At 51.0% G+C, this 27,004-nt stretch overlaps 1 protein-coding gene across 1 annotated transcript in view; it reads right to left on the bottom strand.

The window, feature by feature from the left end:
* The window catches only part of TRIM71 (tripartite motif containing 71), a 61,938-nt gene continuing 36,004 nt past the window's right edge, over positions 1,071-27,004 (bottom strand). The window contains exons 2-4 of the mRNA XM_018066746.1: positions 13,502-13,669; positions 7,420-7,554; positions 1,071-3,004 (exon numbers count right to left, since the gene is read on the bottom strand). Coding sequence (XP_017922235.1) covers positions 1,553-3,004; positions 7,420-7,554; positions 13,502-13,669 — 1,755 coding nt within the window. The 3' untranslated portion in view covers positions 1,071-1,552. The remainder of the gene's footprint in view (positions 3,005-7,419; positions 7,555-13,501; positions 13,670-27,004) is intronic.

The following is a 27,004-nucleotide window of genomic DNA, read 5'->3' as shown; positions in this document are numbered from 1 at the left end:
TCAGAAGCGCAAGGCTCTGCACCCCAGTCCAGCTCCTGACAAACTCACCCTGTAAAGCAACAGATGCCATCTGATGGTTCTGCAGCTGGGGAGACTGGCTTCCTAAATCTTCCTTCTTTGGTTGAACTAGAGGTATTCTGTCCTACACGTTGTTCAGGTTGGGGCGATTTTGGCTTACAAACCCTTTACATTCAAAGGCCTTTGCGGGGAAAATGAACCACACCCCGTGGCTCAGGAGCAGACTGCTCTGTGAAGGTGAGCTGAGAAGAGGGTGTGGGAGTGGGCTGTTCCTACTTGACTTGCAAACATCCCATCTCCCTGAACTTCCAAAGCAGGAAAAAATTGTGCTTTTAAAACAAAAGTTGATTCCTTTGCCTCCTAGGAGGAGAAACACCTAGTGTTCAGAGAACCACAATCAACCGCAGTCTGGGGGTCCCTCGCCTGTGTCTCACGCTCTCTGCTGACCGACTCAGCACGTGCACGCCACCCACTCATGTCCACGCTCCAGTCCATGCCTGAAAATCCTCATTTTGAGAAGGAGGTGACTTTTCTTCTTTCTTCAAACGTATTCTTTATAACCAACAGCAAATGAAAAATCACTTAACTTCTGAGAATACTTCTAAGCAAAAAGCCTGAACTACATCTATTTATCAGAAACCAAAGTGTAAGAAGAAAGTTCTTTGGGAGGTGGTTTTGCTGTTTTGGTGTAAGGTGGTTGTACTCTCTCACACACACACATACACACACCCCCTCCCTCAGAAGAAATAAAGACTGCACACCCTAAAAGAGGAATGGTCAGCTTTTCTCGGCTAGCAAGCCACAGCGACATCTTCTAGGAGTTAAGAAAACATGATGGTGATCAGGATGAGAAACACACTGAGGTATACAGGGAGAACACAGGAAAGTTCTCTGTTGCAGCATTAAAAAAAAAAAGGAAAAAAAAGAAAAAAAAAAAGATTTTTCCCATAAAGACCAAGATCACACAACACAACCTAACCCCATAAACACAGTATTCTTAAGAACACAAATACTCTACAATTAAGAATCTTAAATCCTATTTTCCCAAGTTTTATAGTTTTTTTTTTTCTTTTCACTTAGTAGTTTTCTCATGTTTCCTTGGCTCAATCTACAGAACGCACCCCACCGCACACATCCAGTGCCCCCCCACCAGCCACAGAGATGCTAGGCTTGTGCGTGTCACACCCCATGGAGGGGGGAGGGAAACCCCCACTGAGCGAGTGTGGGAGGAGGCAGAGGGCCTGTCGGAGAAGGAAATGTCAAAGGTTTCTGAGGTAGATAGAGATATCACTTCACAGGCTCAATCCCTGCAGAAAAGATAAGTACATTCATCTGTAAAAAAATAAAGATGAGGTAGGACGTAAGCAATGTTGTACTTTTCTTGTTGTCTTTCAAACAAAAGCAAAAAAAAAAAAAAAAATTTTTTTTTTTTTTCCCTGAGACAGTTTCTTCTTTGAAATTCAAAAGTGGGGGAAAGAGACAGAGAGGACAGATGGATACGCGCACCCCAAACACGGAAGCCCAGGAAACGTGATTAGAAGATGAGGATTCGATTGTTGCCGAAGTCCACCACGACGATCATCCCGTCCGGCGTGACCGCTATGCCGGAGGGCCGGTCCATCTGCCCGAAGCCACTGCCCTGGGCGCCGAACTTGCACAGGAAGCTGCCGTTGGGCTCGAACATCTGCACCCGGTGGTTCCTGGAGTCGGCCACGATGATGCGCCCCTCCTGGTCCACAGCCACGCCCTGCGGCCGCAGGAACTGCCCGTTGCCCGTGCCCTCGGAGCCCAGGAAGCGGGCCGACTGGCAGTCCGGGTGGATGACCAGGAGCCGGTGGTTGTTGAAGTCGGTGACCACCAAGTGGCCCTCGTGGTTGAAAGCCACACCCCGCGGGGAGTCAAAGTGTTTCCAGAGAGCCCCCTCGAAGCCGTACTTATTCAGGAAGACCCCGTCGGGCCCGAACAGCTGGACGCGGTGGTTCCGCGTGTCTGAGACCAAGATCTTGCCCTCGGAATTCACCGCCACGTCCCAGGGGTAGTTGAACTGCCCGTTCTTGGTGCCCTTCTCCCCGAACTTGAGGAGGAACTGGCCCTCGAAGGTGAAGACCTGGATGCGATGATTGTCCTTGTCGGCCACCACGATCCTGCGGGAGGCATCGCACGCCACCCCGGCAGGCCGGTCAAACTGCCCCGGCCGGGAGCCCAGGGTGCCGAACTTGTGGTGGAACGTGCCGCACGGCTTGAACACCTGGATGCGGTTGTTGCTGCGGTCGGCCACCACGATGTAGCCCTCCTTGTCCACGCTCACGCCCCACGGGCGGCAGAGCTTGCCGTCGCTGTCGCCCTCGCTGCCGAAGCTCAGGCCGGGCAGCCCAATGCCCACATAGCTGCGGCCAGACTTGACCAGCACCTTGAAGGGGCTGTTCTCGATGTGCTGGTTGCAGAGGGTGACGGACACCAGGTGCTCCCCCTCCAGCTGCGGCCGGTAGCTCACCACGTAAGTCCCGTTCTGCTGGTCGCTCACCTCCGCGCCAAACAGGTTGCCGTCGGGGCCCAGGACCACGGCCGACATGAGGTCACCCCCCGACAGCCGTGGCTCCCCGTCGTGGTCATAGCCGATGACGGTGAAGGAGGCCACCTTTCCCTGCAGGGCCCGCTTGAGGCCATCGCCCGTGGCCTTGGTGAGCGGCGCGAAGGCCCCGCTGCTGACGAAGCCGAAGGACTTGATGGCGAGATACAGCGCCTGGTCGGGGGGTGTGAACATGACCCGGTCGTCCTCCTGGGGCTGAAGGAGGCTGCGCACGGCCTTGAGCTCCTGTGCCTGGGCCAGCATGCGGTCCCGGGCCAGCAGGATGTCCAGCGCCCGGCCCTCCTCCAGGACCTGCTGGACGGCGCTGATGGTGCTCTCCAGCTTGTTCAGGTTCTGCCGCAGCTTCTCCACCTGCAGGTACAGTGACTTGGCCTTCACCTGGCGGATCTTCTCTACCTGGAGGGAAAGGTGAGAGCCAGAGAGAGGACACAGAGGCTTAGAAGACAGACAGAAAGCAACTCATCGGCTGACACACTCACACACCGAGGGAAGCCTCAGACTGCGGGGCTGCAGAAATGACTGGTCTCCACGCCCCCAGCATAGCAAAATGCAGACAGAGGAAGGCGGGGGAACTTTCCCTGGTCACAGGCGATGACTACAGAGACCTGATGGCTAAACGCAGTGACTAATCCTGGACTGAGAAAATGCTGCTCTGAGGGAGTGGGCCTTTGCTGGCGGTCCAGTGGTTACGACTCTGCGCCCCCTGGTCAGGGAACTAAGATCCCACATGCCTGGTGGTGTGGCTGAAAAACACCAGCAACAAAAACCTACTACTGCTGAAATGTGACTGTAGACTAGACTCAAGGTTTGAAACCAGTGTCATATCAAGACTCAACTTCCTGGTTTTGATTAAGAGGATGTCCTTGCTCAGAGGAAGCAAACATTTAGTTTGTAAAGGTGCCGAGTTGCCAACATTCCAACTTACTCTCAAACTGCAGGCATGTGCACGCAGCTCGTGCACGCACGCGCGCGCACACACGCACACTCACGTACACACGCGCACGTGCACACGCACACTTGCACACATACAGACACACACTGATGAAAACAGAACAAGATGTAAATCACGGGTGAATCGGGATCAAGCATACATGGCGTTCTTTTATTATCCCTGTAACTTTTCTCTGAGCTAGAAATTAGGGACTTCCCTCTGGTGGCCAGTGGCTAAGACTCCCAGTGCAGAAGGCCCAGGTTCAATTCCTAGTCAGGGAACTGGATTACACATGCTGCACCCAAGAGTTCACATGCCACAGCTCAAGATCCCATGTGCTCTAATGAAGACCAGTGCAGCCGAATAAACAAAATATTTTTTAAAAAATCTGAAGTGAGAGTTGCTCAGTCGTGTCTGACTCGTTGCGACCCTGTGGACTATACAGTCCGGGGAATTCTCCAGGCTAGAATACTGGAGTGGGCAGCCTTTCCCTTCTCCAGGGGATCTTCCCAACCCAGGGATCGAAGCCAGGTCTCCCGCACCGCAGGCAGATTCTTTACCAACCGAGCTATCAGGAAAGCCTTTAAAATATTAAATAAAAGTTAACAACAGCCATGTGACAGAAGTAGACGTTTCCTGAGCACCTCCGCTGCACCAGGCGCTAGAGATACACGTGGCCAACAGAAAACACACGCCTCACCCCACTGTGCTTATAATCTGAAAAGACAGATACTAAGCAAGCAATGAAAGACAGAAAGACTAACTCAGACAGTGCTAGGGGTTAGAGGGTAGACACAGTGTGATGGAGACTCACAAGGAAGGTCTGACTTAGTCTCTTGAAGGTTATTTCTCTCTCTTTCTCAACATACACACACACACAATCAGCGGGACAACACTTGTGTGTGGAGGGAGTATAAAGAAGGATTTGGTGAGCATCTAATTCCAGAGTACAAACTAATCCCCCTGTGTCCCCCATCTTCACTGTTTTCTCTGTTCACAGGTTTTAGAAATTTTCAACGGGGAGCCTAAGAAGCCCCACACCCCAGATCTGGAGACACGACCTTTGTTGGCAAATGCTGGCCTGGATTACCTCCAAAGGGGCCTCTAACCCTAAAATGCTGTAGTATGTAAAAACATGGCTTCTGTCCTGTTTCTGAGGGTCCCAAACCACACTATTAGGGAACATGGGATTTTTGTTTGACTGATGAAGCAGCCATTTCTCCATTCTTTCACATGAAATAACTTGAGATTCCTCTAAGTGTTTTGCTCCGTGACGAGAACAAACCAGCCGCCCGGCCAGTCTGCATTGTTCTGCATAGAGGACCGTGACTTCTGAGTGCCTAACTGATCTGAAAGCCACAGAGTGTCTATTTTAGAATAAGGGCTCACTGGAAGAAGGGCTGGATTTCATCCGACTTCCCCTTGCGGGGTGAATAACATGATTCTGAACCCAATTCCTGCACATTCATCTGTCCACTCTGGAAGGATGTGCCTGCAGAGAAGCCCAAAGGTGCGGACCAAAGAGAAACCACATCCTCTGTTGTCACTCAGGACCATATCTCTGGGCCTCGGTTCTGATCCCTCAACTGTGTGGCTGTAAATGTGTAAGCCACAAGAAAGGAGGTGTATCCAGACACGTAAAACTGGGTCACCCAGCACTCAAGTATTTTCAATAACCAAGATGCACAAAAAGAAAACGTTATACAAAGGTGCCCAGGCAGGAGGGAGCAGAAAACTTAGTGATTAGTGGAGAAGGCAGACCTCCCCAGGATCTGGGGCAAGGCACTCCAGCAGAGAGCAAAGATGAACAGGACGGCTGTGTGTCCAGAATGAGCAAGCTGATTTTGGGTCATCCAAGAGTGAGTTTTTAGGCAAGTAAACAAGAAGCTGCTAACATGAAGAAGAGAGACTCTGCTTCCCAATCTGCTTCTCCTACGGTAAAGCGCGTGCTCTCGAGTGCTCCTGAAAGAGCACTGCCCTGCGAGGGAGGAGGATGCGAGTTGGGCCCACCAGCAGGAGGGGAACTAAGGTGAGGTCTGCAGAAACCCCCGCACACAAAGGCCTTTTCATCCACAAATCCAGAAGAGCAAGTTTGTGGCAGAGTTCACCACAGAGCTCTCAGGTTGCAAGAAGGGGGCCCCTTTCGGTTATAATTACCATTCGTGGGTGGCACAGGACCGGCAGACTGGGGGGACATCAGAGTGTCTGAAAACTGTGGCAGGCCCAGAGAGGTGCCCGAATAAACCGTGTGAATGAACTCTTGGACCGTTTCTACCCGAGGACTCTCCTGCCAAAAGGGAGCAGAGCCATATTCCTCGAGAGACCCAAGCAGGCAGAAAGCAGACAGGAAGGGGCAACACAGAAGCCAACGCAGCCTTCCGAAAGGCCGGCACAATTCGCTGTTTTAGGGCACAGGAAACTGACGAGGATCACTTTCAGAAATCAAGATGCCGCCAGACTGCCCTAGCGGCCCAGCGGACAGGCATCTGTCTGTCAGTGCAGGGGACACGGGTTCAATCCCCAATCCAGGACGATCTCACATGCCTTGGGGTAACTACGCCCGTGCACCACCACTACTCAGCCCAGATCGAGAGCCCACGAACTGCAACTACTGAATTCAGGCCGTGTGCCTAGACTGTGCTGCGTAACAAGAGAAATCCCCAAACTGCAGGGAAGAGTAGCGCCTCCCCCCCTCCCGCCTACAACTAGAGGAAGCCCCTGAGCAGCAATGAAGATCAAGTGCAACCAGGAACAAATAAGTAATTTTAAAAAGAAAATCAAGATGCAATGAGCCCAACAAGCACCACACACCCAAGTACACAATTCACATAAGGTCTGCCTAGTCTTTGCTGGCATCTTTTTTCGATTTTTTTTCTGGCCGTGCCAAATGACACGTGGGGTCTCAGTTCCCCAACCAGGAATGGAACCTGTGCCCCTTGCACCGGAACCACAGTCTTAACCAGTGGGCCACAGGGAAGCCCCTGTATAGTTGCCACTGTGTGTTCTGAGACGGCAACTGATTCCAGTGGACCTGGCGTGAGGCACTGGACCCTCTCAAGGCTCCTGCCCTTTTCTTCCTGGGTAAGGGTGGAAGATCTGACAAGAAAATGCTGCTGGGCACGTGGGCGGGACAAGCCACCTCTCCGGCTGATGTTATCTAAACAGCACACCAGCGGGCTCTGCGCTCCTTCCTGCTCCAACAGGAAGAAAGGGCACACGCGTTCACTGCCCCCACACGGAAAACTGGCTTTCCACCAGGCGTCAGGAAGTCCCGCCAGCCAGGGCACCAACACTAAGGATGTGTCCTAGCAGCCTGCTTTCCTGATGGCAGCTTCCACTGTACTCTTTCTGCCTAGAATTTTCTGTTGTGTCTGCAATAGAAAACCCGAGCCTCCTGGGACTCCCCTGGTGGTGTAGGGGGCGCGGCTCCCATCCCTGGTTGGGGAATTAAGATCCCACATGCCAAAAAAAAAAAAAAAGTGTCAAGAAAACCCAAGACTCCATCCAATCTCAGGGACCTGACTACTTCTGAAAGGAGTCTTTCTGCTCGGAGGGCACCAGCAATGTCTAGACACGCCTGCATCTTTCTGCGAGAAAGAAATGGCAACCCACTCCAGTGTTCTTGAGAGAACCCCAGGAGAGAACCCTTGGAGAATCCCAGGGACAGGGGGAGCCTGGTGGGCTGCCGTCTATGGGGTCGCACAGAGTCGGACACGACTGAAGCGACTTAGCAGCAGAAGCAGCATCTTTCTGCAGACTATTTGAAAGGCGGAGCCAGGGTCCAGGGGATGATATCAGAACACTCACTGTCCTGCTGTGGCTCACAGAGGACATGCGGCCGCCGAGCTGGCCCAGGGTGGGCTGGGGCGCCCCCAGTTACCTTCCAGAGCAGCTCACACTCCCGTTCCTCCAGCGCCTTCTTGTGTCTTGCAGTCACAGCTTTGACCTCCGACTGTACCACCTTTGCCTTCATCTCCACCTGCTCTGCCACCGTCTGCGCCTGCTCGATGCTCAGCTGGAAAACCAAAAGCCATCTCAGAGCACGACAGAGACCTTCATTCCCCACAGGCAACACTTACGGCTGCTTCTCCTCAGCCCTGAAAAATGAATGCTGTGGTCCCCCACCCAGGCCTGGTGGGCCCCATCCTTGGAAAGAGAGCAGGCGTTGGGAGAAAGAAGGGATTCTGTCTGATATGTAACTGAAGGAGCTGCTGGGCAAGGGCTGGGCTTCTTTGTATGAGAAATGGCACCTCCACAGTGAATGTCAGGATTGTTAAAGAGATAACTCCGATACAGTGAAACCACTATAGCTGGGTCACAGCCCAAAACCGGGGACTGAGGGTCAGATGTGAAATATACGACTCCAGGCACCCAAGTGACTTCCCACAGGCTTTCCGGCCCGGATCCCTATCTGGGGGAAACCCCGAAGGCCAAGCATATCCCTGGAGGGAGGCATGCCACAGGCTACAGCCGAGCTCAGAAGCAACGCCAAGTGCAAACTGGGAACGGTGTCGCACCCACCTGAGAAGCCACACCTGTGGCCAGACACAGCTCGCCAGAGCCCATCCCTGCCCCCACCACGCCCCTACCCTGTACCACCAGCCCCCAGTAAATCAGCCCGTTTAATCAGACGTAGTATTGCTCATAAAAAATTAATCCAGACAGAAGGCCTGGTGTTTTCATGAATATTACATGATGTGTCTTGAGAAGCCACAAGGATTGGAGATACTGAGGTATTAAATCAGGGATTCCAAACCGACTGCTGTGGCCCAGATCAGGAAGAACCCAGGGAGCCTTAAGGATCTGGATCCTGCCTGGGCTCAGCAATCAGCTGCAGGTGAGCCATCAACCATGTGCCTGGCACAGCAGGCTTTCTGGGACGTGGAATGCCATCCACGGCTGGCGCCCGCCCTGGGTAAGCCAGTCTGGATGGCCGTCCTGGGGCTCAGAAACCCAGGTTCCTTCAGATCCCAACTCCACCTCCTACCAGTTTCTAAGGTCTCAGACGTGTTCCTGGCCTTCTCCAACTTTGGGGTGAACGTGAGAAAAATGCAGAACAATACATGGCAAGAGCTGGGTCCAGACCCTGGCCTGGAGTCAAATCTGGCTATTATTAACAGAGCCTAGCTGATAAGCCCCGGCAACAGGGGCACAACCATCCTCTCCCTTCACCCAACTTAGCCACATCACACAAACAGGTAGGCCTATTCGCAGCTCCTCCCTTGAGATGTGATCCCACAAGCGACACTCAGCACACGCAACGTGGTGCAGTCACCACCACTATCTGGCTCCAGAACAGCATCTTCACCCAAAAGGAAGCATCAGGCCCCTGAAGCAGCGGTTCGCCACCTCCCCTCCCTCTCCCCCACGGCATCCAACACCTACTGTCTCTCTAGATCTGTTTATTCTGGGTATTTCAGACAAATGGAATCAAACAATACATGACCAACCTTATTTTCAGGACCAGGCTCTCGGCTAATCAGTTGTGACAAGGGCTTCCCTGGTGGCTTAGCAGTACAGAACCTGCAGGGGACGTGGGTTCAATCCCTGGGTCAAGAAGATCCCCGGAAGAAGGGGATGGAAACCCACTCTAGTATTCTTGCCAGGGAATTCCCTGGTGGAGTATAGTCCATGGGGTCGAAAAACAATCAAACAACTTAAGAAACTAAACAACAACAACCAGCTACAATTAATTCAGTCACTTATAATTGAGACCCCTAACAGACCACCCTTCACGCTCAGTTGGAAGACACATTAACGGCATGGGAACCCCATGCAGCTGCCCCCAAACCAGACATAGTGGACATCCCCAGGAGGCCTAAGGACCCACTGAGTGGATAGGAGCTGGTACCTGGCTGATCTGGATGCCTCACAGGCTATCCATGGCCTGGGATGGCTTTCACCTCCAAAATCACCCCACGATTCCAAACCTCAGCTCAGATGTCACTTCCTTCACTGAAATTGGAAGTAGAGAATACCAACCCATGACTGCAGTGGGTTAAACACCGTCCTGCTAAAAAATTCAGATGTGCCTGAAACTGCAGGAAATGTCTTAACTTGGAAATAAGGTCTTTGCAAATGTTACTATTTAAGATGAGGTCACAGTGGACTAGCCTGAGTTCTAAATCCAATGACTCTTACCATACAGGGCTGGGGGAAAGTGAAAAGTCACTCAGTTGTGCCCGACTCTTTGTAACCCCAGACTGTAGCCCGCCAGGCTCCTGCCAATGGAATTCTGCAGGCAATAATGGAGTGGGTCGCCACTGCCTTCTCCAGGGGATCTTTCCAACCCAGGGATCGAACTTGGGTTTCCACCTCTGTGGGCAGATTCTTTACCACCTGAGCCACCAGGGAGGCTCAGAGGGCCATGGGTGGCCAGAGGCAGAAACCGGAAGTGATACAGGTTCAAGTCAAGGCAGGAAGAAGCAAGACAAGGTTCTTCCCTCAAGTCTTTACAAGGAGCACAGCCTTAGTGATACGTTGGTTTCTGACTTACATCGTCCAGAACTGCGAAAAAATAAACTGCTATCGCTGTAAGTCACCCGGTTTACAGCAGCCCAAGGAAACTAATTCAGCAGCACACAAGCTGAAATAGATGGATGTATCCAAATTACCCCAAAGAGAAAAAGTTAAGACTGATCCATCAAGTAAGTGTGTATATGAGCAGAGATATAACAGAGTCACTAGCTTTCAAAACATCTCAGGTTTTCAGTAGGGACTGATTCAGAAAAAGAGAAACCTCACTAGACATTTAAACAGAGAGGATTTAATGCAAGGAATTTGGTTGTACAGGAAGTGGAGACCTACTAGGGCAAAGAACACCCTGAGGATTCAGAGTAACTTTGGTCAGCAGCTACCACTCCCTGGTGTCTGAGAACTAAGAAAAGTAGGGGTTACTGGGACCCAGAAGTGTGGAGAGGGACACCCCAGGGCCCAGCTCACTCTGGGAGTGGCAACAGCTGGGAACTGGAACCAACTTCTGCTACCAGGAGGGGAAAAGAGCTGCTGCTGAGAACAGGAAGTCACAAGGAAGAAACAAGGTCCTTTCCCCCACTTCTAGATACGCTGTTTGAAACACTGCAGCCCCTGCCTCAGATGGCATGACCATGAAAGGGCGGGTTGGCACACCAATAATGGGTATGCCCTGTTTCCAGAGGTGCTGGGTATTAATCAGCACAGAGCTGATGTCCGCGTCTATATCACTGAGCCAACCATGCCTATGTCTGTAACATTTTAAAATGCCTCCGCGATGGTAAGCAAAGGCATCAAGCTGCCTTAGGTTTATATTAATGTCATTACTTACCAAACTGATTTCCCATTAAAATCAGAAGAAACAGAAATAACAGGAGCACATTCCTACAGGGCAAGAACTGGCCGGAGGGCAGTGACCACCATCCACCCCTTGCATGACAACATGGACAGTGAGGGTCTGGTCACCCCCCACCTTACCCTGTCTCCTAGCCAGGCTGCTTTCAGCATCTCCTCCCCTTGGGTTTGGCCTTCCTACCCTAGGGTAAGAAGTATTTCTTCCATTTTCCAAACAGGTAAAATTGAAGTGAAGTGAAAGTTGCTCAGTCGTGTCTGACTCTTTGTGACCCCATGGACTATATACAGTCCATGGGATTCTCCAGGCCAGAATACTGGAGTGGGTAGCCTTTCCCTTCTCCAGGGGATCCTCCCGACCCAGGGACTGAACCCAGGTCTCCTGCACTGCAGGCGGATTCTTTACCAGCCGAGCCACCAGGGAAGCCCAAGACAGGTAGAAGGGGAGCCAAGCTCTGGTTGTAATCTGAGTCGTCCCCATTCCCAAAGTCATAAAAGCTCGGCATGAAGAGACCAAATGGATCTTTCTTCTCCAAATCCTACACAACTTTCAGGCAAGCACTGCACTCCAAGGTGTGCAGACCAGGATGTGCTTAACTAGTTCCCATTATCTACGCAGAGCGTTATGAAGGACGCAAGAGGCAGATGGGTTGGGGGAAATGGCAGTGGGTGGAAGGGCTGGGGAAGCTTGGAAAATAAACACTTGATAGTGAAAAAAGAAGTGTGCACCATGGCGGATTCATGCTGACGTATGGCAAAATCCACCACAGTATTGTAAAGCAATCCTCCAACTAAAATAAATTCATTAATTTTTTTTTTTTTTAAAGAAAAAGAAGAGGGACTTCCCTGGTGGTCCAACAGCTGGGACTTTGTGCTCCTGATGCAGGGGGCCTGGTTCGACCCCCGGTCAGGGAACTAGATTCCACATGCCAAAACCAAAGATCCTGTGTGCCGCAACTAAGCCCCGGCACGACCCAAAATAAATATTTTTAAAATAAATAAATAGGAAGGAAGGAAAGAAAAGGGGGGCGGGGGAGGGAGGAAAGAAGAAAGATCACCCAACAAGCATGGCACTTGAGAAAACAACACTGTCTTCAAATGTTAACAGATTCAATCAAACACTTGAAGTTGAGGAGCTCAATCTGGGCAGGGAAGTCAGTGGTGCCCGCTGACTGTTGAGTGGCGGCCACTTAGTACCGAGGAGAGTCTGAGGCCAATCTGGGTTTCACTGAGAAAAGAGTGCCAAAAGCGATTAGTGATGTCTGCATGGAGAATGGTGGTGGCCTGATGACAGGTATTTAAAGTGGCCTGATAGTCAGAAGATAAGAGAGAAGCAAGTGTCACCGATAAAGGCCACCACAGCAGATATGAGAACTACTGCTGTATCTTTAGCACACTGAATATCTTTCAAAGTATGATTCATCTTAACACTGTCAGTGGGCTTTTTTCCTTTCTTGGTTGTATACAAAATAAATGTGTACCATACGATTAATGGCAACTTAAATGTGATGAAAAAGGAAGTAAAGAATCAAGGCTGTCTTATGTGGAAAGCAACTATATTCCTGATCCAAACTGTGGTTGGCCCCAGGGAAAACCTTTATGAAATTCTCACATTACATTTGTTGTTGCTGAGTTGCTAAGCTGTGTCTGACTTTGCCACCCCACAGACTGCAGCCTGCCAGGCTTCCCTGTCCTTCACCATCCCCCAGAGTTTGCTCAAACCCACGTCCATCAAGTGGGTGAGGCCATCCAACCATCTCAGCCTCTGCCATTCCCTTCTCTTCCTGCCCTCAATCTTTCACAGCATGTTGTACTTTCATGAGTCAAGGGCCTTGGCTATCAGATAACCTGACTCGGCAGAAAGATTACTTCAGTATCACGTACAGAAATGTTGACAGTTGCGGAGAAACTTACTAAAATCCTAAACCATCCTTCTTCCCTGAGCATGATCAATTCTTTAGCATCTCCCTCCAAAGTCTTATTTTAAAAAATAATTCACATCCTAAACAGTTTCCTATTCAATTTCTGCTTGAGGATTAGTAATGTTTGACTTTCAAGCTTATCCTGCCAGACAAGGAAAACAACCTGATTTTTTTATTTTCCTAAAACCCTGTCAACCTGGATCAGGCAACACTATTATTATCTATGTAAGCGAACTTCCCTGTGTCCCAAAGTTACACGTATCCCTTCCTACAGGACCTTATTTAGCTCCCGGGGAAGTTTGAGATTATGAACCTTATATAAAATTTCCCATGCTCACTTATTTCTCACCTGTAAACCAATCTGGGTAGCAAGATGAGGACAGTCTTCCTACAGTTCTGACTGAAGCAGGCTGATGTCCATTGGACTGGGGCGGGGGGTGGGGGAAAGGCAGGAGAGAGGAACTTGGATGGGAAGCTTGCCCCGAGCGGCTAGTAACTCAAGCCACATCACTGTCATCTTCATGAGACTGGGAGGTCTGCATACCCTGCCCCTCCGCCCTCACGTGACTGCCGCTGCCTATCACGTGGGCTCATCGGGGTCACTGTCCCATGGCACACCCAAACATCTGCACACATCTGAAAGGGGGTGGGGGGTGGGGAAGGTTTTCTGTGCCAGAAAGAACCAGGGAGACGGGTGAAGGGTGGGGAGGGACTGACCTGGATGGCCTGGCGGCCTTGCTGGGCGTCGGCCAGCAGCTGGATGGTGAGGGCCCGCGAGTCCTGCAGCGCCTCCTGGAGGTAGACGAAGCTGTGGCCGCCGTGCCGGCCCACCGTGCACTCGCGGCAAATGGGCACGGAGCACGTGTCGCAGTACAGGTGCAGCACCTGGGGGCCAGAGAGACGCAGGCGTGAGCGGTGCGCGGGACGTTCTGCGCGCAGACCCCCACGACAAACACGCACCCCCCACAGGAGGCGGGGGCGCCGCAGTCCACCCTGAGGTCACCCTGCTCCCCTCCGCCCCCGACACAGAGAAAAACCAACCACTTCCCCCGTTCTGCTCGCTTCATTCACAGCCATGCCTGAGCCGCCTGGAAGACCAAGCAACAAAATGATCCTCCTGCCATCAGACCTCCGAATCCTAATCTAACCAGAGGAAGTTCCAAGAGTATGTCTCTGTGGTCTGAGATGGGTGGCCGGAATGAACAAATACATGAAGTTTCTCTTGCCATTCCAGGGAATGGAACTGGGCTGGGAAGCCAGGCGGGGGGCCAGGATCAAACACCACCCACTACAGCCCGCTGCCACCTTCCCCATCGAGAAGCACTTAAGCAAGGTGAGGGCTTCCGCTTCTGGAACGAAGGCCAGAGGCTCATGGTAAAGCCAGCCAGCTTCTTATCTTTCTCTTTCCCGCCAAGTTGTTCCCAGGAGCTGACCCTGGGAGGCAGCCGGTGCTTGACAGAGCTGCTTTATGCCAAGCTCTGTGCTGCCCTGGAGCCCCCCCAGTGCTGGGAGGGGCAGATGGCTTGGCACAGCCTCCACCTGCTGATAAACGCCCAACTCTCAACAGCAAAAGCTCCTTGGCACGGGGCCAGTCCCATCGCATCCCTCCCCAGAGCTGGCCCTCGGCACCACTGTCTGTAAATGTTTGCTGGCTTGCTTACAAGAGCAGGGCTTCAGTCTGCCTGTTACACCAGGGGGCGAGGGGAAGCCAGCCAACAGGCAGGGAAGCAGTTTGTGTGTTTGGTGGCAGGGGGTGCCTTCACATCTGCAGCACTCAGTGCCCAGGAGAAGAGGCCACACAGGTAGCAAGGGCTGCTCCCAACACACAGGGTTCTGGCTACCCGGTCCAGGGCACAAAGCACCTGCCAAGGCATCACCAAGGGGATAAGACTCAGGACCGGGAGATTCTGGAAGCAGAGTATTGTGAGATGGAAGAAGAGATGGGGGTTGCCCTGAGATCCAGGAAGTTCCTATTACACTGCAAGGGCCCCGGTCAGCTCGCACTATTTACTGTGGGTGGAGCAAGTCCATTAGGAAATGATGCCCCCAAGCGGCTGTCAGACAAACAGGCCTCCACTCAGAGGAGCACGTGACCCAGTAGAGATTAGGGTGCTGCTTCTGTCTGGGATCCAAGAACGGGAAAAAGGAAAGACTAAGGATATCAAATTCCTGCTTGGAAGAAATCGCTGTGATCCGGCAAGTTTTCTAGGCCCCCTTTCTCAGGCAGGAAATGTGATCGGGTTTGTAACTTGTTGAGGGTACTTCTCCAGAAGTCGAGTCCAGGAGGCATTTGCTTCCATGAAGGCCAATTGCTTTTTGAAAAAGGCCTGCCATTTAGCGATGTAATCTTTCTCTATTTGATAAATTTAAAATTCTCAAGCCAGCCTGAGATCTAAACCAAAAAAAAAAAAAAAAACCGCTAAATAAATGTAGGGAAATTACTGGATGCTGTGTTTTTACGAAGTTCTACTAAAGCGTTTCTCTGGCCTGAACAACATCCCTCCCCTCTGCTCCTTCCATTTGTCACGGGAATAAAGGGATCACTCCTGCTAATGTGAAGTGTGAAAACCTCCCAGCAGAAGGCTCCCTCCTCTTACCAAACAGCTAAGCAATCTTCTCTTCACCTCTGCTCAGGATCCACCTATCTTGGGGGGCGGGGAGGGGGATGGGGGGTGCTGGCGGCGCATGTGGATGACTGGTGTCTGCCTGCTTTCTTAGATCTGTGGGCTCCTGCCAAGTGGGGAAGAACGTTAGGCTGTCAGCCTGAGCCTGGCACTACCACCTGCCTGCCAGGATACCTGCTATCCAGTCACCTGTCTCGATTTCAGTTCCTTGTATGGAGCGCGTGGTGTCTGACCAGGGACCTCAGAAAACCCCTTCCACTCCAGAACTCCCAGGAACCCTATATATCTCCGGGCACTCAATGCCACAAACCAGAGAATTCTGGGCTGAGCCGGAAGCCAGCCTCCAGGTGCCAGCTGTTCAACTGCAAGGCATTAAGGTGATTTTTCTGGGCTTTTAAGTTTGCAAACTCTGGAGTATACATGCATGATACGGTTTGGGGAAAGAGATCCCACAAACGGTGGGTTTCAAAGGATCTTGCAGGGACTTCTCTGGTGGTCTCGTGGTTAAGACCTCCAAGCTTCAACTACAGTGGGCTTGAGTTCAATCCCTGGTTGGGGAACTAAGAGCCCACGTGCTACAAAGTGCAGCCAGAAATAAACAAATAAACAGGATCCTACGAGCAGCGAGGGAAGAAAAGAGATCCCAGGCAGAGAGCGGAGGCCCGCAGCACTGCGACAATGGGCAAATGGGGGTCCTGCGGCATGGCCCCACCTGACAGTGTTTCGCATGGGGTCAGCGTAGCTCTAACATACTCTGCTTTTTGAAGTGCCAGTGCTTTGCAGTTCCAGGCTAACTACCGGTCACAGGGCTGCGGGTGACATGAACAGCGGGGAGGACTTCCCTGGTGGTCCACTGGCTAAGACTTCTGCTTCCAAAGCAGGGATGCAGGCAAGGGGTCGTGGGTTTGATACCTGGAGGAGGAACTAGGGTCCCATATGCTGTCTGGCATGGGGGAAAAAAATTTTTTTTGAAAGGAAGGTAAAAACAGAGCCCCAGCAATGCTTTCATTCAACTGTTGATTTTTTAATTTATTAACTGAAAGATCATTGCTTTACAATATCGTGTTGGTTTCTGCCATACATCGACATGAGTCTACTGTAGGTATGCATATGTCCCCTCCCTCTTGAACCTCCCTCCCACCCCCACCCCATCCCACTCCTCTAGGTTGTCACAGAGCCCCGGCCAACTATTGATTTTTTTTTTTTTTCAAGAATACACTATCTAAAACCAAAAAACGCGATGATCACATACCATAAACTTTCTATTAGGGTAAAACTTTGGAGGGACATCACTCCATTCAGAAGCTCCACATCTCACTCGCCTAACAGGTTCTAAGGTCAAAACCCAACAATTTTGGACCCTGTGAGACTCAGTGAGCAAGGCAGGGTGTGTGTGGGTGTGCATCGGTGCAACTCTCTCTGAACCAGCTTATTTAAGGTTATTTTGAAAGAATAAACTGGAGGGCTGTTCAGAGGGGCCACAGGCAGAAAGAAATGTGGCAGAGGCCATGAACTGTGGCTGGGGGGAGGGAGGGAGCGGGCCTCTGGCGGCAGGAATTCCAGGGCCTGAGCTGGCCCTTCGGGGCAGATGCTCGGACACGCCCCCTCCCCCCCACATGGCGACAATCTGGCTGCCCCAGCTGAATGGAGCAGGCCTGACCTCTGACCCTGCAAGTGACCACCCTCTTCCCTGCCCCCAGCTTCCAGAACGCCCCACCCACTGCCTTCCTCTCCCAAAATTTCTAAAATACCAGGCGGAGACAAAGACCTAGGAATGTGGGCCCAGCAGGAGAGGAAGGGGGGAGGTTAGAGAAAAAATAAATAAAAATACCAAGCAGGCAGGTTTACCGTAGGCAGGGCTTAAATTAAGTGCTCTGTTAATGAACAAGACGGCGTGCACACGGAATCTACTGTTTTATACAACGTGTGATCCAACAAGGAACACACACACACACACACACTCTGTGGAACTCCAGGTTAAAACACAACTACTCACATCAATGAGAAGTATACATGGAAAGGATGAAGGGGGCCTCTCATTGTCCAGATGCCCCGACTGAAATAACAGCAACTTATTTTTGGAGATTTTTTTGGCAGCCCTTAAAATGAACTGAGGACACGCGGCCTCCCACAAACTCAGGCGTAGACAGGAGGAGGTCTCCAGCCGCCCCTCCAGACACTGGGAGGCTACAGGGGGAGGCGGGCTGGTGACAACCAGAAGCCTTATCTGTTGGTGACACTCAGCAGCCTCTCCTATTAAAAAATGGTAAACCACGTTCAAGGAGTCAAGTCAAGCCACGAAACCAAGTGTCTTCAACAACACGGAAACCAAGCTTTCCGTGACTGGGGGGAAAAACAGACGGGAAACCAGGGCTCTCAAATCTGCACAAGCTGTCCCGCATCGCAACCACGTGCGGCCAGCCGCAAAGCTGTGGCCTCAGGGAGCCTGGAAGCGAAGAAAGGTATCTTGGACCCTCCTTCGGACATCACCACTGGCTCAGAGTCCAGCGGGGGACTAGCTACCTTCTTATTGGGGGAAAAGAGTCGGCAACTTCTCAAAATTATGTGCATTTTTAATGCGAAAAATACGAACTTTTAAAAAAATATCTGTCCCAACAGCTCGGTTGTTTCTGCATGTTTATGTAATCATCCAAAAACCGGCTACATTCTAAGACACAAATAGGAGAGCATCACACCAGGCTTTTCCACTTGAGTGCATTAACCGGGAGGCCGTTCTGGGTCCAGCTGCCCATTTTACTGGTGTGTCACGTTGTCTGTGGATGTACCGCGACTTATTTAATTAGTGCCTGCTGATAGGGTTTTAATGCTGGTTCCTGATTCTGGAAAACTCGCAAGCAATGCTGCAGCGAATATCCCTTCGTATTGCTCTTTACAAAGCCCAGAAGTTTCTACTTGGTAGTAGATTCGATTGCTACTTCGACGTATCAGAAGGGAAAAAAACCCCTACTTGCAAGTGCGGATAGTAGGCCTTCTGGAGTTTAGTAAGTTGACGGCAGAGTCAGCCTCCACTCAGGTGCAGAACGAAGGTGGCACAAGTGTGTCCCCGAGCCCAAGCCTCTTATTTGCGAAGCAGAGATGCACGCAGAGAAGAGAGCAAATGCATGGGCCCCGAGAGCGGGTGGGGGTGGGGTGGCTCGGGGCTGGCATGTGCACACTATTGGCACTGCGTATGAGACAGATGACCAACGAGGACCTATCGCCCTGGCACAGGCACGCGACGCTCTGAGGCGCCCTAAAGGGGACGAAGTCCACAAAAAGGGGGGTATATGCAAACACACAGCCCATCCACTTGGCTGTACAGCAGAGACAATCTGTAAAACAGGTGTACTCCAGTGAAATTAAAACACACACACACACCCCAAACCTACACGGAAGGCCAGTGTGGGGATGGACACCAGTGAGCCGGACGACATGAGGCTGGGAGTACAGGTCCACTCTGCTTGGCTGAAGGGAGGCCCCAGAGGAGAAGCAAGAAAGCAAGGCTGGGGTTTTCAGTGGTTGCCAGATTTCCCAAGGGTGGAGGGGAGTGAGGCCACTTGGGATAACTCCAGAGGCCAACAGTGGGAAAGGTCTCGGGTGGCATAAAGAGGCGGGACTGCCAGAGCTGCCATCCAAACACCAGTGAAATGAACACAGGGGGTCCCCATACAAGCCCAGAATCCCATTCTGCAGTCCCCCCAAATCCAACAGACTCTGAAACCAAAAGTTTCTATGTATGCTGTGTGGCAGCAAAAACTGAACTGGCGTGAAAACGATTTCTAATTTTTATCTATACCATTTCGGGTGGGTTTTCATATAGTTCACCAAAGAACTGCTAATACTCATTATTTTGTGGTGCTGTTTCACAGTATAAACTTTCCAAAATCAGAAACGCTGAACTTCAAGGCGCATCTAATCCCAAGAGAGAGGAGGAATACCACCAGCTCTAACAACCCAATTTTTTGGGGGGCGTGGGTTGGGGTTGTGCTGCACTGCTTGCAGGATCTTAGTTTCCCAACCAGGAACCGAACTCAGGCCCTAGCAGTGACAGCACAGAGTCCTAACCACTGGACCACCAGGGAACTCCCAGCTCTGCCAGCTTTATACCCAACGTGGTTGCTGGTGCCAAGGGAAAGCATAGTTCAATGATCACAGAACATCCTGTGTGGCTCGTTTGAGCTTTCTGTGCCACTTCAAAAGCCACATCAAAATCCCTTTCCTATTTTTTTAGAACAAAAGAAAATTTTCACACTCCCAATGACCATTGGCTGCCCTCTTCCTTCCTAACACCACCCAACCAGCAGCAAGACCCAGCTCCCCACCCACAAGGCTTCTTCCAAGTTTCTTTTGCTCCTCTTCACCTGCTCTCCTGCTTGTGGGATCAGGGCCCAACACCCCAGAGTCAGGCACATCGGATCTCCACTTTATATCCCTGCATTTACATTTTATACTTTATACTTCCTATCTCAGGGTTCAACCCCAGGAAGAACCCTCCCTGGACACACAGCTTCTACTATCAACACATACAAAAGCAGAACCATGGCCTTTTCATGAAAAGCCACTGGTAACTAGAGAAGTAAGTTCTACTTCTATAGCTGAATGACTGGATTTGGCTGAGTTTACCTGCGGATTGCTAAAAGGAGAAAGAACTCAATTTGGGGCTCACAGAACTGTCAAAATTATTTTAAGAAGAATGAAAATGAGTTCATCCTGGAAGGAAATCACTTTTCCTCTAGCACTGAGGCCCCCAGAAAACAAGGTCACTCTAGGCGGTAAAGCATGCAACACCTTCACCCAGAGTCACAAGGAGCCTTACAAACATTCTCTATCACAGACCCCTCCCAAAACTAAGGTTCCAATGGCAAATCTGACTCCTAGAGGCGGCAAGAAAGACGTATAACCCATGTGTGTGTTTTTCTAGGATCCTGATGATACTTGGAGACTGCAGCTAGGTGGTGAGGGCAGGAGAAAACCCCCAAGAGAGCTCTAAGGGCAGAGCTCGAGATGCCTAGAAAGAAAGGAAAAAAAGCAGGCAGAAGACAGAAATTCCCACATGGAGCTACAGCCAGAATTTCTCAGCGCTTTTGTGAAGTCCAAAAAATTTGGGACCTCCCCGGTGGTCCAGTGGCTAAGACTCCACACTTCCAGCGCAGCGGACCTGGGTTCGATCCCTAGTCAGGGAACTAGATCCCATATGGTGCAGTCAAATAAATAGATTAAAAAAGAAAGAAACATGAAATTTATAAATGTATAATCAGGATGTCACAGAATACCCAGTGTGGGACAATACATAAGGGAACTCCAGAGATGAACTATGACTCTGCTGTCTGTTCACTTGTGAAACCCAGGAGTACCCAACCCTCCCTAGGCCTGCCCAGCTGTACTCAGGCCCTGCCCCTGTAGGGGGCGTCACTGGGCGCCTCCTTGGGGGCCTGCAGCCATCCTACTTCCTCAGATGATGCTGATAAACAAGTTATCCACCCAAACCTTGTCTACCTCTGGGGGTGTCCAACCTGCAACAGCTCCTTTGCTCCTGGTCACGTTCCCAAAGCAACCAGCCTGAGGCACCTTCATGGGCAGCCACGCCCGCCAAGGCCAGCAGCGTTGACTGCCCACAGTTCTGCGGTCTCCGTCACTCCTGGAAGACTCCAACAGTGGCCTGTGGTCAAGCAGCATGTGACACTCCTGTGCCGCGGGTTTCTTCCAAGAGACCCAACTTGCAGGACATCAAGTGGCACTCTCGAACATGCCAGAACTGTGTGTGGGGCTGCTGCTTACCAAACAGTTTTTTAGCAAATAAACTCTTTACTTAAATGAAAAGCGGGTTATTCAGACATTCTTCCAGTTCAAAAGTGAAAACAAAACTTCCCTATCAAGTATTGTCCACACAATGTAATACTTTTAGCAGCGAGGATCAATTACTGATTTGTGCCACCATACAGATGCTTAGCGGAAAGAGCTGGAATTAAAAAAAAAAATCATATACTGTGTAATTCTATTTCTTTGAAGGCAAAACTAATCTAAAGTGAAAAAAAATTAAAGAAGTTACAGGTGAAAACGGGTGTGGTTGGAAGAAACTTCGAGGGAGATGTTCCGGAGTGATGGATGTTCCTATTATCTTGCAGGAGGGAGTGCATATACGGGTGTATGGAACTGTCAACATGGGGCCTTTCCTGGTGGTTCAGTGGTGAAGACTCCCTTGCTTCCACTGCAGGGGGCACAGGTTCCATAATCTGATCCAGGAACTAAGGATTCCACATGCTGCGGGGCCAAAACAGTTAAACTGTCAAAATGTATTTATGTCAATACAATCCAACACAATGCCATGAAGATTGGAGCCGAGCCTCTGTACAAACTCCTCAGAGCTAAAGACCTAATAAATACGCCTTGAGCCCATAAATGAGTTCCTCCAATGGCCCCACATAATTTACTTCTAATAGGTCGCTACCATGCTTCCCACAATGTTCCCATTAGGTATTATTTTTCCTTTGCCCTCCACTATAAATATTATCTTAAGTTTAATCTCACAAGAGGCAAGTCAGACCAACTCCCTGGAGGCTTTGATAAAATTAGAACCCCGAGTCCGATTTACAGCCCCACAGGCGGCCAGCGGTCACACAAAGCCGCACGAAATCCTTAGTGTCCCAGCTGCCGCCCTGGCGCGCACCTGACCTCTGATGCGCTAATGAGTGGCCCAGGCAGCTTCCAGCAGCAAATAAAAGAGATCGGTCCCAACAAGGGAGACCACTGCCCATGGAAAGATTTTCTAGCCAGGCACAAGAAGATAGATTCTGACACAGACACACAGCTTTCCTGTTTGCCTTTGAGGTCGAAAAATCAAGGTCCAATTTTAATCTGCTGTGTTCTGGACCAGATTCGGGGAGGCAGAGGGGCTGACTTTAGGAAATGGCCAGACTTTGTAGGTGGCTATGTAACTCAGCCCTCACCTCTTACAAAACTGCGTGACGCCATGCACCTGAGACTGTTCACCCCTTGAAGCTGCTTAAGGGGTCTCAGTGGCTGCTGTGGCTGAGACCACGTGGACAGGTGGACGTAAAAAGCAAGGGAAAAGCACTCATCTCCAGAAAGGAAGCAGAAAGTAAGACTCAAGTAAGGGGGCTCCCTGGTGGTCCACTGGTGAAGAGTACCCCTTGCAATGCAGGGGAGGTGGGTTTGATCCCTGGTGAGGGAACTAAGATCCCATGTGGCTGCAGGGCAACTAAGCCCGCTGGCCACAACTAGAGAAGCCCCGCGCCGCAATGAAGACCCAGCGCAGCCAAAAAAAATAAAAGGCCCAGATAAGAAAAAAAATTCAAGATAAAGGTTTTTAATTCTTCCTAGTAAGCCGTATCTCGGGGCTTCCCTAGTGGCTCAGGGTAAAGAAACCACTTGATAACGCAGGAAACTCGGGTTCAATCCGGAGGAAGAAACGGCAACCCACTCTAGGATTCTTGCCTGGAAGATCCCAAGGCCAGAGGAGCCTGGCAGGCTACAGTCCATGGGGCTACAGAGAGTCGGACTCCACTGAGCACACACGCACACAAGCTGTGTCTTATCCCTCCAACACAACCAACAAAAATGTTCCTTCCTCTCTTCCCCCAGCTGGACAAGTCCTGTTACTTTGCACTGAACGCCTTCTGGACTCGGCTGTCTGCTGCCTTGGGCAAGACAAGACAGGTCCAACGCTGGCCTTCCCAGTGGCTCACTTCGACAGTCACACCTGTTGACGATTCTAAGGGCCAGCTAACCTTATCAAGCACTGCCTCCAAATCAAGAGGTTAACCAAGTATTTACTGCTCTACGCACCTTGTTCACAGGCAGGAATGATTTGAATTGGAAAGTGGGGACGGGGCAGGGGAATGTTCCTGCAGGGGGCCCAGATTTGATCCCTGGTCAGAGAAATAAGATCTCACACACCAAGTGTCCAAATGAATTAAAAAAAGAAAAAAAAAATCAAATAGGGGAAGGAAGCCGATCAAAGAAGCAGCAGATGGGACTTCCCTGGCATTCTAGCGGTTAAGACTCCATGCCTCCACTGCACAGGTTCTATCCCTGGTCGGCAAACTTAAGATCTGGCATTAAAAACAAAATAAAAAGTTCAAGAAGCACCGGATGGCCTCTGTGAATTCTCTCGATGCCAGTGAGGGGCGACCCTTGGCACAGGACCGGGGCAAGGGCTCCCATGCATCTGTAGAGTCCCAAGCCTCACATTCTGGTGACACTCCTTAAAACCACCCCCATCAAGGAAAGCATCAAATAGAGATGGACAGACACACTCCTCGGCCCCGGGACACCTCAGGAATCACCGCTCTGTGACCAAGAGCAGAGGGACCGCAAAGCGCAGCCCCAGCGCAGCAGCTGGAGGTGACAGGAAAGGCCTATGTCTCATCAGGACATGGATTTCTTTCTAAAGCCCTTTTCAAGTCAGCACTTTCAGACAGTCAGTTTAAAAATCGCACTCTACTTGGACTCCAACAACAGGAAACTTAACCCCATCATGTGTTAGTCGTTCAGTCGTGTGTATGACTCTTTGTAACCCCGTGGACTGTAGCCCTCCAGGTTCTCCTGTCCATGCAATTCTCCAGGCAAGAATACTGGAGTGGGGTGCTATTTACTTCTCCAGGGGATTTTCCCAACCCAGGGACTGAACCCAGGTCTCCTGCATTATAGGACTCTTTACCATCTGAGCCACGAGGAAAGCCCCACGGCCACCCCTACAAATGCAACAGGGCCAGGCCAAGCCAGGAGACCAACTTTATTTAAGAGTCACCTGTCACCCATGCAGGGCTGGGAGACATGAATAGGACCCTGATTCTGTGATCCAGGCGGTTTACAAGGGTGGGTATTACCCGCCGCCCCCATCCCAAGGGGAAAATCCAAACCGCAGGGAGCAATGCAGATGCGAGGCCAGCAGGAATGTTCACCCACTTCCTCTGTCCCACCAGTGTGCGTGGATCCCGTGGGCTGTGGTCCTAAGGAAGCACTGACGACAGCAGGATTTGACAAGGAGCAGGGGAACTCCAACACAGGCTAGCGGATTTCAGGCAAGGAAATGCCAACTAACAGAAACAAGATGCAATCAGAAAACAAGATCATCCATGGTGGACCCTCCAGGTCCAACCATTAGAGTCCAGCTCCTGTTTAGAAGCCTGAATTCCCAGGATCACTCACCATGCGTGAATGAAGGTCTAATGAGAAAATAACGATGATGAGAAATAATTCTAGCCTCAGAAATGGACCGCGTTTCCTCAGAAACCCCACTTCATTCCAACAAAGGAGGCCTGCGCTTCACCTCTTTGCACTGCACCTGTGTGCTGTTCAATAGAATTTAATGGATGGCCCCACTGACCCTGACCCAGCAGGTAATGCAACCAGGGGGTACAGGAGGGGAGGAGGCTGTGCCTCCTCAGCATCCCCTCCCCACGCAGAGACTCAAGGATAAACTCCAGTTCAAAGGCCAGACCTGACAGGGTGGAGGAAAGACAAAACGCACGCACTCGCACTGAGCTGGGAAACAATCAGGTAGAGGGTTGTGTAATCCAAAGTTCAAGGCAGACAATAAAGGAACAGTCCTTAAAGAGGTCTCCCCTTGGGTTTTTTACACTGCTGACTCGCTTAGTTAGTTTGGCTCTGTGCTGAGATCGCTGGCAGGGAGTCACCCTTGCTTTGGCTGGCACCTAACCAGCTGACATGCAAGGCCAGGAAGATGCAGGAGGCATTTGTCTGTGATGGATCTTCAAATTGCTGTCAGTTTTTATTTTGGGCCACAGTGTGCGCTATGTGGGATCTTAGTTTCCTGACTAGGGATCGAACCATCACCCTCCTCTGTGAAGTCTTAACCACCAGACTGCCAGGGAAGCCCCAAACTGGTGTTATTTTGAACTTCTGGCCCCAGGTGGGTTTTCCTCAGCCCTTCGACAGAAGAACCCACTGCACCTAATACTCCAAGGGCCTTCCCCAAGTAACAGGCCCACCGGGACGCGTCAGGCTGGCCTGTCCACTTGTCCCCCTGCTCTCCCTGGAGTGAACTTCATCGTTTCAGAGATGGAACTAATACAGGTGGTCTGTAGTCTCTGAGGCCAAGACGTCTGCATTAAGTATGCAGTGTTTGCCGATTTTTTTAAGAAAACCATTTACACTGGATTTCAGACTCTGAGCTAAGAGCCTTATGAGTTAAAAAAAAAAAAAAAATCAACTCAAGAAGCTTCCAGTCTCCCAGAAGTCTTGGGTGGTCAGCCTGGGGAGGTCATGGTCAGGCTGTCTAAGTGTGATTATTAACAACGGCCTCTTTCACTCTCAAAAATGGCCCAGTATGAAAACCCACTGGACAGGATCAGTAAGACAAATGGGGAATTAACCAAAATACACGAGGGCAGAGAGGAAAGACTGCCATCCAGAGGAGTACAAAATCCCTTAGGATTTACTGGGGTCACATGGCCTAAGGGTGAGGCAGGTAAGTCAGAAATGACTTTTTATGGGGCTTCCCCGGTAAGCCAGCGCTTAGGACTCTGTGCATCCATTGCACAGGGCGCGAGTTCGATCCCTGGTGGGGGAACTAAAATCACACACAAGCTATGAAGTGCAGCCAAAAAAAAAAAAAAAGAACAGGGACTGAGATGCAAGATTTACAAATCCAATTAAAAAGAACACTATGAGCAGAAGCACACTTTTCTTGGCCTAGGTGCAGGGAAGACCCTGGAGCAGACTGAAGGAGAAGTTAGCTGGGAGCTCAAGCACCAGAGGGCACTACACGGAAGGAGGCCAGGGCACAGCCTGGGGCCACCTTTTTGTTGAGAAGTCCGAAAACCCGGGTTCAAATATTGACGCGGTCCTTCCTTCTCCGGCTCTTTTGGTTAAGCGGGCTCACTGTGCGTTTTCCACCCCCCAAGGTGGGGAAAGCACACTTCATCTCATGGTTGGTAGTGAAGAGCTCACAAGTGTATGAAACCCAGATGCAGTTCTAGCAGCGAGGAAAGGGATGGCGGCCTGCCTTGAAGGCTCCAGTTAGGTCAGTGAAGAAAGAGGCAAGGTAAATCCAGCTCCAGAATCCTGTCTGCAAGGCTGGCTGTGTTTGCAAGGCAGGGCTGATACGGGCTGCCAAGCCCCTCCCATGGTCAATGACCTTTCTCCAGGGCTGTGACTTTCTTTGCCCACTGAAGGGAATATTTACACAGCCCATAAATACAACTGGAAGAAGCAGGCTGGGGACTTCTCTGGTGGTTCAGTGGTTAAGACTCCATGCTCCAAATGCTGGGGACCCAGGTTCTATCACTGGTCAGGGAACTAGATCCCCCATGCTGCAACTAAGACCGGGGCAGCCAAATCAACTTAAAAAGATAAATGTCTCCAACTTCCTGTGCGGCCACGGTGCTGCCCCTCCACTCTCAGACCAGCCCCGTTCAGTCCCCACCAACAGAGGTCATGTGTTCAACGGGAATGCCCAAGGCAGGCATGACACCTGCTCCTGGGACCATGCCCTTTCCTTCCCCTCAAAGAGGGGACAGCCCACCAGGAGGGGCGATGAACGAGGCCCACAAGCTCAGGAACAGGGGAAGAAAGTGAACATTGGGCTGCGGGTGGTAATCTCAGCAGACTT

Source organism: Capra hircus, chromosome 22 (genome assembly GCF_001704415.2).
Source record: "Capra hircus breed San Clemente chromosome 22, ASM170441v1, whole genome shotgun sequence".
Taxonomy (NCBI): Eukaryota; Metazoa; Chordata; class Mammalia; order Artiodactyla; family Bovidae; genus Capra; species Capra hircus.
This window is presented reverse-complemented; position numbering and strand designations above follow the sequence as displayed.